Source organism: Xiphophorus couchianus, chromosome 20 (assembly GCF_001444195.1).
Source record: "Xiphophorus couchianus chromosome 20, X_couchianus-1.0, whole genome shotgun sequence".
NCBI classification, from domain to species: domain Eukaryota; kingdom Metazoa; phylum Chordata; class Actinopteri; order Cyprinodontiformes; family Poeciliidae; genus Xiphophorus; species Xiphophorus couchianus.
In genome coordinates, this window is record NC_040247.1 from 23,840,694 (window position 1) to 23,854,831 (window position 14,138).

Sequence of the window (14,138 nt, forward strand, 5' to 3'; positions counted from 1 at the left end):
GCCCGCGTTCTCCTTGTCTGCAGGTGAGCAGGTATGAAATACATTTTTAAGAAGAACGCATTTATTTCAGAATATTGATGATTAGTTTCGAGTTCATAACGTTTTAAATCAAAATGTCAAATTTCACAATTCTGTCGAGGTGCTAGTAGAGTTACAGAAAATCAATGCTCTTTTCAGGGCAGCAGATCCCCAAGCGGAAGGGGGTGAGTCATCTTGCCCTGGGTACGTGTTCTTTGATACTAGTCGTTGCTGCGTTCACGGTCTGTGTTATTTTTGAACTTTTCTACCGTATTGGTAAAGCTACGTCGGGAGGAATCGCTTTAACACCTGAGGTACGAGTAAAATATGGTGAGGATTATACAGATTACATATAATAAAACAAAGTGCTATCTGTACGTGCGATTAAAACAGGAGCCAAGGGCTGTTTAAATACTAATTTACTGCATTTATTTGAAGTCCAAATATCCAAACTAAGTTTCACTCTGCAATTCCTTGATGAAGAAGCAGCAAGTTTTTAGAGATGGGCCACTTTGTCTTGTCAGTCAAAAACATCAGAAATTTCTGTCAAAATTATTTAAAATGTACTTTTATGAATAAAAAAAATACAATTATAGCAAGATAAATGGAGGGAATAAAACTGAAATTTTGAAGGGAAGTCAGATAATAGCTTTTGGATGTGATGCAACCACAAACACAGCAGGCATATGGAAGCAGGTACACATCAAAAATATTTGAAATGTTTCCTTCCTTGTGTGCAAGTGCTCTCCATAAAATCCTCCCAAAATAAACTGATTTGTGGTCGTAACTAGACAAAACGTGGAAACGTATGACTACTTTTGCATTAATCAAATTATTTAGCCTACAACAGTTACTCCAGATAATTTTGCTAATTTAATCTTCGATATCCATTTTTCTAACCTCAAATGTAGTAATTAAAAAAAATTTGAATTATATTTTTCCAAGAGAAAGTTAAAAAATTGCTAAAACATTTTTTTTATAAAAGAGTGATGACATCTGTGTAAAGGTTTGAATGTGTGTATGTACAGTCCTGACACACACAGAGCTTGTTTCAAGGCTTTATTTCTAATGTTCATACCAAAAACAGCAGTTTCCAAACTCAAACGTGGCTCCTCTACCACTATTAGGAAAAAATATATTATCATACACACACTTTAAAATGGTAGAAAATCTTTTGTCATCAAAGCAGTAGTTAATCTACAAGTTTACATCTTCAGCACACAATTATTATGTTGCTATGTACAGCGATCTGCAGATCTACATCCAGCAACAAACCCAGGCTGACTACCTATCCTTGTTGCTACGGAGATCAATCGTCAGTGGGTCGTGCTGGATGGTCTGGTGCAACATCAGAGCCAGCAGACCGGCCCTGTTGGTCATTGCGGTCCTGACGTTCCGCTCCTGCTCAAAAAGCTCGTCCAGCTTGTACCACTGTGGGAACAGGAAGAGGAGAGGTCATTAAAACCCGCTAAGACATTCAGCTAATGCGGCTTCCATGGCAACAGAGTCTTACCACTCTGACCCGCTCCAAGTCCACCTCGGCTCTTCTCAGCTTTTCCCAGTTGTAATGTTTGTTGCATTTCCTTTTGGACACCCTGCAGTAGTCTCCTGTCGGCTCAAACACGTTCTTCACCAGAGGGCAACCGCACACCTCGTCCACCGGCACCTGGAGAAAAACAAACAGAAGAAAAGCAATCACAATATTCACATTAGTGTTAAATGTGGTCAGTTGTGGGCATTATTAACTTAAAAGTTACACTAAAACATTAGTTCCACTACAGTCAAAGAATTCCACCATCACGGTATTTAGCAGAAGCCAACGCTAAAACACTACACCATCACTGTAGTGCTAACAGTATTTAGTTGAAGCTAATGCTAAATTGCTACATCATAATATTTAGCAGAAGCTAACGCTACAATTCTACACCATAATGTTAGCACAAGCTAATGTGAGTGTACTAACTTCAAATTATATCTGCACTTGAAAGACTACAACCCTTAAGCTCCACTTTAATTTTGACATAATTTACATATTCTATAACTTATCTTTACATCTTGTTCTATAGCAAAAATGCTAAAAGAAAAATGCAGAGCACTGAATACGGTTCAGCAGAGAAGCGTGGAAGCTTTTCCACAGCCGATCGATCGAGGCTCACACACCTTTGGATCTCTGGAATGTTCTGGACACAGAACCTGCAGCCTCTTGCAGTAGGTCTTGCTCTGGGGGTTGTACACGTCACAGAAGAGTCTGGTGGCACTGAGGAGGAAATTAATAAAAAATAAACAGTGTGGTCCAAAAACGCTAAATTCTTTACTAAAACTTTGAAGCATCCTTTTACTCTTACCCCTCTATTCTTGTTGGATACATGGAACCAAAGGACGTCTGGCTCTCGTACTGTTGAGTAGAATCGTTTCAGAAACGGACGTTTAGAAGTGAAAATAGCTGCGAGCGACTCGAATCGCATTCTAGCTGTGAAGAGGCGGGATCACCTTGGCGTAGCATCTCTCCATGTGTCTCAGCGCCACTTTCGGATTAATGGGATGACCGCAGGACACGCAGAAAATCTGGAGGTCTGTGTCGTCGCCCTCACCTTCGTTCACCTACAAAAGAGCCGCTCCTTTGTTATTGTTTTACTTTTTCAAAAATATGTAGCAAAGGAAAAGAAAACAGGTGAGAATTTGGGTCGTCACCTCCTCGTCCTGCTGAACTGCCTGCTGCTTGGCCTTGGCGATGATGCCCTCCAGCTCGTGGAAGCGCCGCTCCATGTCAGTGAGGCGGAGCCGGGCGTTCTGCTGGTCCCGGCGGATGCGCTCCAGCTGCTTCTTGCCGTGCTCCTCGGCGATGCAGGGACTCTGTTGCCACTGCTGGATCCGCTGAGGGAGGATCTCGTAGATCCGGCTGCAGGTCAGGGGTGGGGTGGAAGAAGCTTAAATTATAGCAATTATGGAGAAAGAAGCTGACATTTCTGATCTTCTCCTCAGAAATAAAATAAAAGATAAGATAAATGTTGCCATATTACTCACATACAGCCAGTCAAAAAGTATTTCTTCTATGGGTGCAACGATAAATTGGCCCCGATATCCTTAATTTTTGGTGATTGGTCAATATATGCGAAAACAACATCTACCGCAGCAAAGGATTTTGTTTCTCTATTTAGCAACTTCAACTTCATATGAAAAAAAAGAAAAAGAAAGAAAAATCGGCTTTGGACCGACTCTATTTATCTAAACATCTGGTTTTAATGAGGGGTGCGGCAATAAATCAGCACAAATTTCATTAATTTTGAGAGGTTAGCCAATTATTATATTGCCAAATGATCAACTCTGTCGCTATATTTAGCAACTTTTCAGGAAAATAAATAAATAAGAATCTGCATTTGAGGTCGTTTCTTTTTTTTTGGGTTCACCTCTCCTTTCAACTGTGCCTGTTACTTTGTGTTGGTCACATAAAAAGCCCCAATGCAATATACACAAGCTTGCTGTTCTAATGTGATAAAAACAAATAAACAAAAACAAAACAAATCATGGGGTGTGAAAACTTTTGCGAGCCCCAAATCAACATGGCGGTGTGTAGGTGGGTAGGAGGCGTTACTTGGCTGCCAGCTTCATGCCGCAGTCCTCGGAGCAGTACTTGGAGTTGGGCCTGGCTCCTTTCACACAGTTGGGTCCCAGACACTGACGCATCCCCCCGCTGTCCCGCAGATCCCCCCGCTCGCTGTGCCGGCTTTTGTCCCTGTGCTTCTGCTTCTGCTTGTGGCGCCGCGACTCTTTCTGAACAGTCGGAGGGAGGCCCGTCAAAGGCAGCGCGGCTCGACGACATCGTCGTCTCGCACAAAGAAAGACTCACCTTTTTCTCGATCTTCTTTTCCCGCCTCTTGACGTGCTTCACCTTGATGGCTTTCTTCCGCATGACGGGGCTGAAAGCTGGCTCGTCGTCGTCGTCGTCGTCGCTCCCCCACGCCTGCGCGGACGAATCCGGTGAGTTTCACAAATCCGGAATAAGCGGCGGGTTTAAATGAAACCAACTCACCAGGTCGCCGCCGAGTCCCGCCGCCCTGTACTGCTGGTAGAGCTCCGCCTCGCTGTCGTAGTCCTCGGAGTACCGTCTTCTTCTGTGGTGGGAGTTCTCCCTCCTCTCGCGCAGGGAGAGCTCCTCCTCCTTCACGCGCAGCATTTTCTGAGGGGGAAAAAACACAATTTCGCACAATTTCTAGGATACAGTTTCTGTCGATGGGCAAAGAAGAGGAGAACTTTTCCCACAGTCAAATTCAAGCATTTTCAAGGTAAGTCTTCAAAACTTTTCCAGCACCTGCACACTTTAGATTAAAAACAACTTAAATGAACTAAAGAAAACAGTTTTCATGTTGTTTGTTACACAGGCCTGTCACAATAACAAATTTAGCTGGACGATAAATTGTCCCAGAAGTTTCTGCGATGAACGATAATATCGTTGCTTTGAGAGTTTTCAAGCAACTGAATGCTAAAGGCTCAATAATAATAATAACACAAGAAAACGAGATCAAAAATCTTTAAATTCTAATAAACATTTTACTCCGGAAGTGGAGGACATTTTAAATATCCAATATTAAACAAAACAACAAATAAAATAAATTATGAAGTCTCTGTAAACAAAATCATCCTTCCAAAAAAAAAAAAATGGCTAGACTGAAGACCTTTTTTCCAGTTTCTGGTAGAAGAAGAGAAAATGATAAATCATCAAAATGGAAAATATTGATTTTGTTTTAATTTTTTATGCCGGTAATTTTTTTTATTGCGACATTATTTATTAATTACTGTTATTTATAACATGTTGTGAAGCTATTCTACAATCTACAGCAAGAACATCAAAAATTAAAACGTAATACAATTTTATGTTTTAAAATAGCTCTCTCACACACACAAGAAAAAAAAATTCAAAGTTTTATTCTTAGCAAATAGAAATGATTTTGGTAACTCTAACTGACCTAAAACGAGCAAAGTTTAGACTGATTTAGCGTCAAAATGTGAGGAGAAAATATACACATTTATCTTTTTATTATCTTCAACTGTAAATAACGCTTTCTAAATTTAGGCTTTTAAATCAAACATTAGATTGTGCTTTATTACAAAACTGTGTGCGGTTTGACTGTCAAGAACTTCACACAGAAATGAAGAACTTTCAAAACCTAGAAACAAAACAAAAAACACCTCATTGAAATTCAAGAACCTTCCGGGACTTGAAGCAGCCGCCTGAACCCTGAAAACGACTCACCCTGGCTCGAACCTCGCACTGCCTGAAGCGGCACTTCTGTCGGATTTTATTGGGCCCTCCGAACTTCTTCATGTCCTTGCAGAAGTCGCACTGGGCGCAGTCCTCGGTCCGCCTGCACGGCTCGCATTCCCCGCACATGCGCACCGAACGTTTGACCTGGAGACCGAAACGTCCGAGGAGGAACAAACACGGCTCAGCTCCTGCGAGCGGCGGGGAGTTTTATCGTTTCCAGACGCAGCGGTTGCGACCTACTTTAGATCCGCGCCGTCTGTCGCTTCTGTAGTCCGGCGTGCTCGGCGTGCTGTACTGTCGCTCGGTTCTGTCCGAGTCCGGCTCCTTCTCTCGGCTTTTCTTGGATCTGTATTTGACTTCCAGCAGTGGGTTCTCGTCTTTTTTTTGTTTTTTCGTCCAGAACGTATCAAAATGAAAAGGAAATAAAAAATGTAAATAACAAATACGTGGGGGGGGGGTTTGTTGTTGTTTTTACAGGAGGAAACTACTGCAACAGAAAATGAAAAGCGCTGACCTCTGCAGCTCATGCAGTACCACTCCTGGATGGCCTTGGCCATCTTCTCCGTGATGTTGATGCAGTGCCCGTGGAACCACTCGTTGCAATTGTCGCAGCCGCTGCAAACAAGAATACCACGGCATGAATCTATGTTTCCAAGTACAAACAGCATCGCTGGTTTCTTTTAAAACAGGAGAAACTGTTTTAAAATAGACTTGAACTGGATTGAATTGCGAGCTTACATCATGAAGCAGTTGATGTCTGGCTTTCGACAAATGCAGTAAAGCGGAGCGTTTTCCCCCTCCATGCTGCTGCTCTCGGGGCCCGGCGCAGTGTCCACGTCCGACAGCTCACTGTCCTGAAATATGAAACAACACGCCGGGTTGGAGAAGAACGGTGGAAAAACTGTTCTGTCACATTCGCCTGCTGTTCAGAGGGTATCTGCAATGAAGGTGCCAAGAAGGCAAGTGATCAGCGATCACTATAGAGTAATGCTGCACATCAATCTGTGACGGATTATAAGACCAATTCAAGATTACGATTTTCAGTGAGTAAGTTCATTCACAAGTGGATATTTGAGGAAGATGTTAAATCTTTTCTGGAGTCAACATCCTAGTGGTTTAAAAAAAAACTAAAAATACTAAAAAGAACCTCATGTTCGACTCAAAGTTCTGGTTTTTGACAGTAATAGAATAAAGTTGAACAAGTATGAACAAAATGGCCGTAAAACAGCCTGCTTAAAACCCAGCTTTTTCAAATTTGGCTTTCTGCTAGATAGATTTCAATAATCGCAAGGTTTTACAAGCAAATAATTTTTTATTATATTCTGATACATAAACTATTAGATTTGAAAGAGGACGTAGTTTCTATTTCTAATTAAGTTCTAAGTTCCAGTTCTTGAAAGTGTTCATGTGCATAAAAAGCCAGCAGAACCAGGACATTTCAAGGCGTATGCTGGTCGCTGTTTGCAGTTTTAACACTAGGAGTACTAGGAGAAGGAGCCTGTGAACTTATTGGAGTTCAGTGTGAGAGGAAAACCTCCCAATAAGATGCTTTGTTTACACAAACACACCTACACCGCGCAGGCTAAAGTTAGCATAAGCCAAATTCGTACAAACAATTAAAGTTGTTAGGGTAACTTGATGGTATAGCTAAAATTCCAAATAAAATGACCATTTTCGTTATTATTTATCGGTTACAGCACGGCAATTATTTATCCACGTTTAACAATTTCAGACTCCCGTGAAAAGTAAACGGCTGTGTTACCGACTGGGCCCAGATAACCCACCTAGTTTCGGTCTCCAGAACACAAGCTGGGTCATAAATAAATTACTGTTTGCATACTCACCATTTTGTGTACTCACGCAGTCTTTCGCGGAGCGGCAACCAACAATGAAACTAACGTTACAAGGAACTAAGGAGCGTCGTTTCTTCAGCTAGCATGATGCTAACTGTACAACACGGATACACACGGAATTCGGCTTTGTTCGGTAATTCTCGTCTTCTTGCTGGATTTACTGGCGGTTGGCAACAAACTCTAAGTAGCATTACCGCCACTTACTGGTATGGAGTGTGGTTCGTGATGGACTATCTATTTGTATATATATATATATATATATATATATATATATATATATATATATATATATATACAGTACAGACCAAAAGTTTGGACACACCTTCTAATTCAATGGGTTTTCTTTATTTTCATGACTATTTATAAGGCAAGAAATCCCACTTATTAACCTGACAGGGCAGGTTGACCTATGAAGTGAAAACCATTTCAGGTGACGACCTCTTGAAGCTCATCAAGAAAATGCAGAGTGTGTGCAAAGCAGTAATCACAGCAAAAGGTTGCTACTTTGAAGAAACTAGAATATAAGGGGTATTTTCAGTTGTTTTTCACTTTTTGTTTAGTGCATATTTCCACATGTGTTATTCATAGTTTTGATGCCTTCAGGGTGAATCTACAATGTCAATAGTCATGAAAATAAAGGAAACTCATTGAATTAAAAGGTGTGTCCAAACTTTTGGTCTGTACTGTATATATATATATATATATATATATATATATATATATATATATATATATATATATATATATAGTGCAGGGCACAGTAAAAATAAAAATGTCTAACAACCCTGGTTTTTCGTCTGTGAACCTAATTAATTTGTTTGTTATTGACTTTTGCTCAATTAAATTTGTGAATGGTATTTTTATTATAGTTGATCATGTTGTTTTTCATGTCTTATTTTTTTTGTTCCTCTTAAAATCGATGGAGTTATATAGATATTATTTATAATGTATGAAGGTATTGTTTATGCCACCTAATTAGCTCTAGATCCTGAAGAAAATGGTCAGTTATCAATAATTTCACATTGAAATTTCTAAGATGGTTGTGAAGAAGGAGTATATTTTCTGTCAATTCGAAATAAGGATAGAATTTGTTTTTGTATCAATATTTGATTGGTATCTAAGGGTACACATGAATTCTAATACATCCTCACCTCTGGGTCAGGAGAGTTCTGTGGTTCAGCCCTTTTAGCAAACAAACAACTATTTTACTCTCCTAATATCTGACCCAGTTTGTGGTATCACTCTCTGAACTCCTTTCTGCATCATTCTCTCCGCAATAGTGGCAGAGCTTGGTGAGATCATCTGGTTCAGATATGAAATGAATTTTAATTTTTTTTGTCTTGTGACAAACATAAGTTATTGTTTGTATGAGTAATTTCAAGATTCAAAGACAACCAGGCTTTTTATATATTGGTGGCAATTATATCTAGTGGTGGCAAAAGCAACAACAACAAAAAACTAGTATGTTCTGAACTAAAGATGGAGTACATGCACACATATTCATGACACGCTTTGATTAAATTAATTTATCTCCGGTGTAATTCCAGTACCGAAAAATTAACTTTATACCAGGTGAGTCTCTCTCTCACCTGAGCATGTGAACCTGTACTGGGCTGATTCTGTGCCTTCAAATAATTTTAACAATGTTCCCGTAGAAGATTCATAACTTATAACTTATAAGTCTGAAACAGGAACAGGTCTGAAAAAAAAAAGCGTTCTGCGTGCTACACTCAAGAGAGACATTTGTTTGATGCATCAAAGAGTGATGTCATCACTGCTGATGTCATTGTTCTACTGGAGCATTCACACCAAACACGTTTTGAGCGTCAGGTGAGTCTGGTTTACATTCAAAGTCTATGTGGCGTGTTGGATGCGCTAAATGTGTCAAACGCTCCAAATGGTTCAAATCGCGCCGCAACAGCCCTCGACGCGCCTCCACATAGACTTTGAATACAAACCAGACACGCCTAATGCTCAAAACACATTTGGTGTGAACGCACCATTATATGTCCAGTGTCACATTAGTTCCATCATATTAGGACCAAAAACTGGTCTTAATATGATGGACTCATTGCTTTGGGTCAGGGGTAACGTTTAGAGGTAAGATGCTAATTAAGTTTTAGTTAATGATAGAATTAGGAATAGACTAGTATTGTTTAGGGTTAGGGAAAATGTCTGGGTTAGGCAAAATTGTAGCAACTAAAATGAAGGGAAATCAATGCAAAGTTTTAATATGGGTCGAAATATGGGTCATGTTTTTTTCTAAATCATTCTATAAATAAACAGTGATGATATAATGTTAGGTTTCATTTCTGCGTAGCTGCAGTACATTAGCAGTCTAATGTGTTGAATGTGCTGAGACACATTCAACACATTAGAAATCAATCAGAACCAAAAGTTTACGTTTTGGTTCTGATTGGTTGTTTCTGGACAGTAGCAGAGCCAGATGATTTTTCATAGATTCTCTGTTTTATATTTTACTGTCAGACACTTTTAACAAATATTCATCCATCTAACACACTTATCCTTGCGCACACACATTCACACTTTAGGACAATTTAGAGAGACCAATTAATCAATTAATTAACGCCAGGTTTTAGCAAAACCTGGGTTTGGATAGTGGCCTAGGTTAGTGCCACCTGGGTGTGGGTCGGCGTAAAGGCCGAGCCGGGCATAGACTGGCCTTCAAGCCAACGCCAACACGAAGGCCCTCCATGCAACCAGTGGAGGTTGGTCGCATGGACGTCTGTCTTTCCTGGGACCTCCATGTTTGTGTGGAGGTTTGGCTTTGCGTGGACTCCTCTCTTTGCAACCAGGGTGTGGGTTGGCACAAAGGCCGAGCCACGCTATGCATAGAGACCCCTAGTTGATTGGAGGTCTGTCTTTCCTCTGACCTCCCTGGTAGATTGGAGGTCTGTCTTTCCTCTGACCTCCCTGGTTGATGGAAGGTCTTTCTTTCCTCTGACCTCCCTGGTGGATTGGAGGTCTGTCTTTCATCTGACCTCCCTGGTTGATGGAAGGTCCGTCTTTCCTCTGACCTCCCTGGTAGATTGGAGGTCTGTCTTTCCTCTGACATCCCTGGTTGATTAGAGGTCTGTCTTTCCTCTGACCTCCCTGGTGGATTGGAGGTCTGTCTTTCATCTGACCTCCCTGGTTGATGGAAGGTCCGTCTTTCCTCTGACCTCCTTGGTAGATTGGAGGTCTGTCTTTCCTCTGACCTCCCTGGTAGATTGGAGGTCTGTCTTTCCTCTGACCTCCCTGTTGGATTGGAGGTCTGTCTTTCCTCTGACCTCCCTGGTTGATGGAAGGTCCGTCTTTCCTCTGACCTCCCTGGTTGATGGAAGGTCTGTCTTTCCTCTGACCTCTGTGGTGGATTGGAGGTCTGTCTTTCCTCTGACCTCCCTGGTTGATGGAAGGTCTGTCTTTCCTCTGTCCTCCCTGGTTGATGGAAGGTCCGTCTTTCCTCTGACCTCCCTGGTAGATTGGAGGTCTGTCTTTCCTCTGACCTCCCTGGTGGATTGGAGGTCTGTCTTTCATCTGACCTCCCTGGTTGATGGAAGGTCCGTCTTTCCTCTGACCTCCCTGGTTGATGGAAGGTCTGTCTTTCCTCTGACCTCCCTGGTGGATTGGAGGTCTGCCTTTCCTCTGACCTCCTTGGTTGATGGAAGATCTGTCTTTCCTCTGACCTCCCTGGTGGATTGGAGGTCTGTCTTTCCTCTAACCTCCCTGGTTGATGGAAGGTCTGTCTTTCCTTGGTCTCCTCTGTTCGTAGGGAGCCTTCTGTTTGCATGGTGACCTCTGGTTGGGTGGAAACTCTAGGATGGTTGTTTTCCAGAGCAAGTTTTAACTTCACCTTCAGATCTGCAACCTGACCCTGCAGAGATTTCACCGTTTCCTCCTGTTCTTTAAACTTGGAAGCTTGCTCAGTGTGACGTTTGAGCTGCTCCTCATATTTAAGTCTCACTCTATATTCCTCAACCATGACTTCTATCAGCCCTTTATTGCGGGAGGCATATTTTTCAGCCTCCCACTTGAAGTGCTCCAGCTGTTGAAGAAGGCTCTTGTCGGCTGTAACTTTGGTAGAGCAAGAAACCTTTGATACAGCTTTAATCTCTGGTACGTTTCTTTCATGTTCACGTTTGACCCGCAGGTGATGTTCTTTTACTACCATTTTTTGCAGTTTCTCAATCTCCTCCTGCTGTGATTTGACTTCAGCCTGACATGCAATCCTTCGGTCTCTTTCCTGATGGAGATTAAAAGTCTTACTCTGCAGTTCTTTTTTAAGATCGTCTACCTGCCTTGTCAGATCGATGACGTGTTGACTTTTCTTTTCCACGACTTCCACTGTGGGGGTAATCTTGAAGCCAGCAGAGGGAGTTGTTTCCTGCTCGACTTCCAATGATGTTGGACTCTTAGAGTCGCCGGAAGGACCTGATTCCCCCTGGACGTCTGGTGATTCATCTTCCAGCTTAATGGGGCTGTCTGTGTCTTCTTCCAAAGGGAAAATGACAGCGTCGTAGTCGACTTGGATGTTGAGGTCTACCATGTCGACCCATGAAAGCTCAGCTGGAAAAGCTTCATGTTCACAAGCAATCTGTTGTTGCTTCATGTCGATGTTTTGGTAAATTCTTTCTTCTCTGAAAGGCGTGTAATATCTGGAATCAATATCCCGCTCGTTTCGATTAATTTCGAACTTGCTCTGAAGAGTGATCTGTCGCGATAGAACTGAGGAACAGGTCTGAGAAAACTCTGTCTGTGAGCTACAGTCAAGACAGAGATTCCTTTGTGGTATCATAGAGTGATGACATCACTGATGATGTCATTGATACCATTGGAAAAACATTATTTTTTTATGGGAGTTGATAAGCAATCAGTCCTTAAAGTACTGCCATCTGCTGGCCTACCTTGGAAGTGCACTTCTAAATAAAATTACTGCGAATTTGATCCTATTTGATAAAATTACCATCATCTGTTGAAAAAAGGCTGAAAAATTCTGACGCTTATTTTTAGAATTCTAAAATTAAATTCTAAAATTTATTTAGTTTTTTTCCACAGCAATCCTAATATTCTTTTGTACCACCTGACAACATAAAATAGGCAAAAAAAAATCTCAAAAGTCAACACATCACACCCTTATCTAAAAACAAAAATTAAGATCAGAGAGTAGAAACAAAGTCTCTAGAGTTAAAAGAAAGTGTTATAAAAAATATATATTTCTAAGTCTAAATCTTATGTTTGCAAATGTAAAAACAAACAAAAGAGAATCATACCAAGAGTTAAACATGACCGTCGGGGTCTGCTTTGCTTCTTCAATTTGCCATAAATATTATAACAGTAAATTCTGTTCTCTCCCAAAATCATCAGTTCATCACAGACTACAGTTCAAACATAACGGGAAGCAAGAAATTATTGGAAGCACACCAGCAAGTCCACCTTGGAGCAGCTAAAAGAAGAAAAGGAGGCAATGTAATCAAAATTAGGAAATAAATCTAAATCTAAATTTGAGATTCTGTGGAGTAATTTTTAACTGAATTAAGGTAACTTTGGAGAGAAGAGTGAACCAAGCTTCCTCCAGAGTGATGTAAAAGACGCACGTTTATTTATTTAACCAGAGAAATTATCATTAGAAAACTAAATTGGATCTTTACTCATACCATCTATCACATGTTGAAATGCATTTGATGATCTGAAAAATGTGACTGCGACAAAAACGGCAACAACAAACAGGAGGAATTTGAGAGTTAATATGTTTTTCACAAAAATAATAATCAATGTGTTTGAACTGAAGAAAAATAATTTCTCCAAAGCCTTTTTAATAGTCGTTGCGCTTGCAAAAATCTCCTATTTGTTTAAAAAAATAAATAAATAAATAAATAATTTTTTTTCTTAAATGCGTAGAGTTACTAAAGAATGCGACAGACTGGCGACCTGTCCAGGGTGAAAACCGACTCTTGCCCGGAATGTAGCTGGAGATAGGCACCAGCACCTCCCGACCCCATTAGGGACAATGGTGAACAGAAAATGGATGGATGGACTTACTAAAGAAAGTTGTGTATGCCTGGACTGTGTATGTGTGTGTGTTTAAGAGAGCAAGAGAGTGCGGACGGATGAGAGAGAAAGGAAGGGGGGAAAAAAGAAGAGAGGCTTTACTGCAAAGTTACAGTTGCTCCTCTGACAGTTCGCTGATTGATGGACCTGTGATGGTGGCTTCACCCTGGAATGTCTTCTTCTGAGGAAACGGTTGTAAGTACAATTTATTCACTACGAATCTCCGACAGGCAGCAAAACAGACGGATAAACAGCACATTGTGGGCTGATCTGAGTCAATGAATAGAAGCAATATTAATATTTTTAAACTTGTGGACATGGGCAGCTGTAGTTAGTGGGCATGGCCCTGAATGTTAATCTCTTGAGGCTGTGAATTTTAGCCTCAATACGTTGAGGCTAGGGTAGGATTGGGGTTTAGTTTGACACAATCTATACAATACAGCACAGCATGCCTTACAGATGTCAGTTTTCTAATTGCGTGTTATTAAACACTTTGTGAGCAGAAAAACATGGATGATTATTCTTTGCGTACATGACCAGCGATGCTCACAGAGCTGTCAGGATGTCCGTGCGCTCTATTTCATCTGCTTCTCAAATGTGGGCAAAATGGAGATGAATAATAGATTAACTATACTCCCATTTGCAAGTTGTCTACTCATCACTAGCAGCTGAGAAACCTCAGCTATTGATCTGGCATACGGCGTCAGATCGGCGTGTCGATATCTTTATTCTCCTTTTGACAGCTTCCTTAATTTAACTTGCAGGATGTAACTAAAATATTAATCTTAAGTGACACACTCAATGCAGACATCTCATTTCTTTGTGTATCCAGTGGGTACACATTTACAGTACTTTACAACTGTGTGCATGCCCACTTTTTTATTTTATTTTTTACATTTTGTCATATTAGAAGCAAGATTTTTGTCTGTATTAGAATTTTAGCAGCAAATAATATA

General features: G+C 40.8%; 1 protein-coding gene across 1 annotated transcript; it reads right to left on the reverse strand.

Moving 5' to 3' along the window:
- Positions 1-1,062: 1,062 nt before the first annotated feature.
- On the reverse strand, positions 1,063-7,277 carry cxxc1b (CXXC finger protein 1b). The gene is made up of 14 exons (XM_028003763.1): positions 7,126-7,277; positions 6,020-6,135; positions 5,796-5,896; positions 5,522-5,658; positions 5,270-5,425; positions 4,049-4,195; positions 3,866-3,979; positions 3,611-3,789; positions 2,710-2,917; positions 2,509-2,619; positions 2,364-2,413; positions 2,179-2,275; positions 1,532-1,684; positions 1,063-1,449 (listed from the first exon to the last, which is right to left on the reverse strand). Exons 1-14 carry the CDS (start codon positions 7,126-7,128, stop codon positions 1,303-1,305), a joined length of 1,719 nt encoding a protein of 572 aa, XP_027859564.1. The 5' UTR covers positions 7,129-7,277; the 3' UTR covers positions 1,063-1,302.
- Positions 7,278-14,138: the final 6,861 nt, after the last annotated feature.

What these genes read in the sequence shown, in the direction of transcription:
- cxxc1b (XM_028003763.1), bottom strand. An exon ending in CGGGACTCGGCGGCGACCTG is followed by an intron (nt 3,980 to 4,048) that starts GTGAGTTGGTTT and finishes TCGTCCGCGCAG; the next exon opens with GCGTGGGGGAGCGACGACGA. An exon ending in ACTTGGAGCGGGTCAGAGTG is followed by an intron (nt 1,450 to 1,531) that starts GTAAGACTCTGT and finishes CTGTTCCCACAG; the next exon opens with TGGTACAAGCTGGACGAGCT.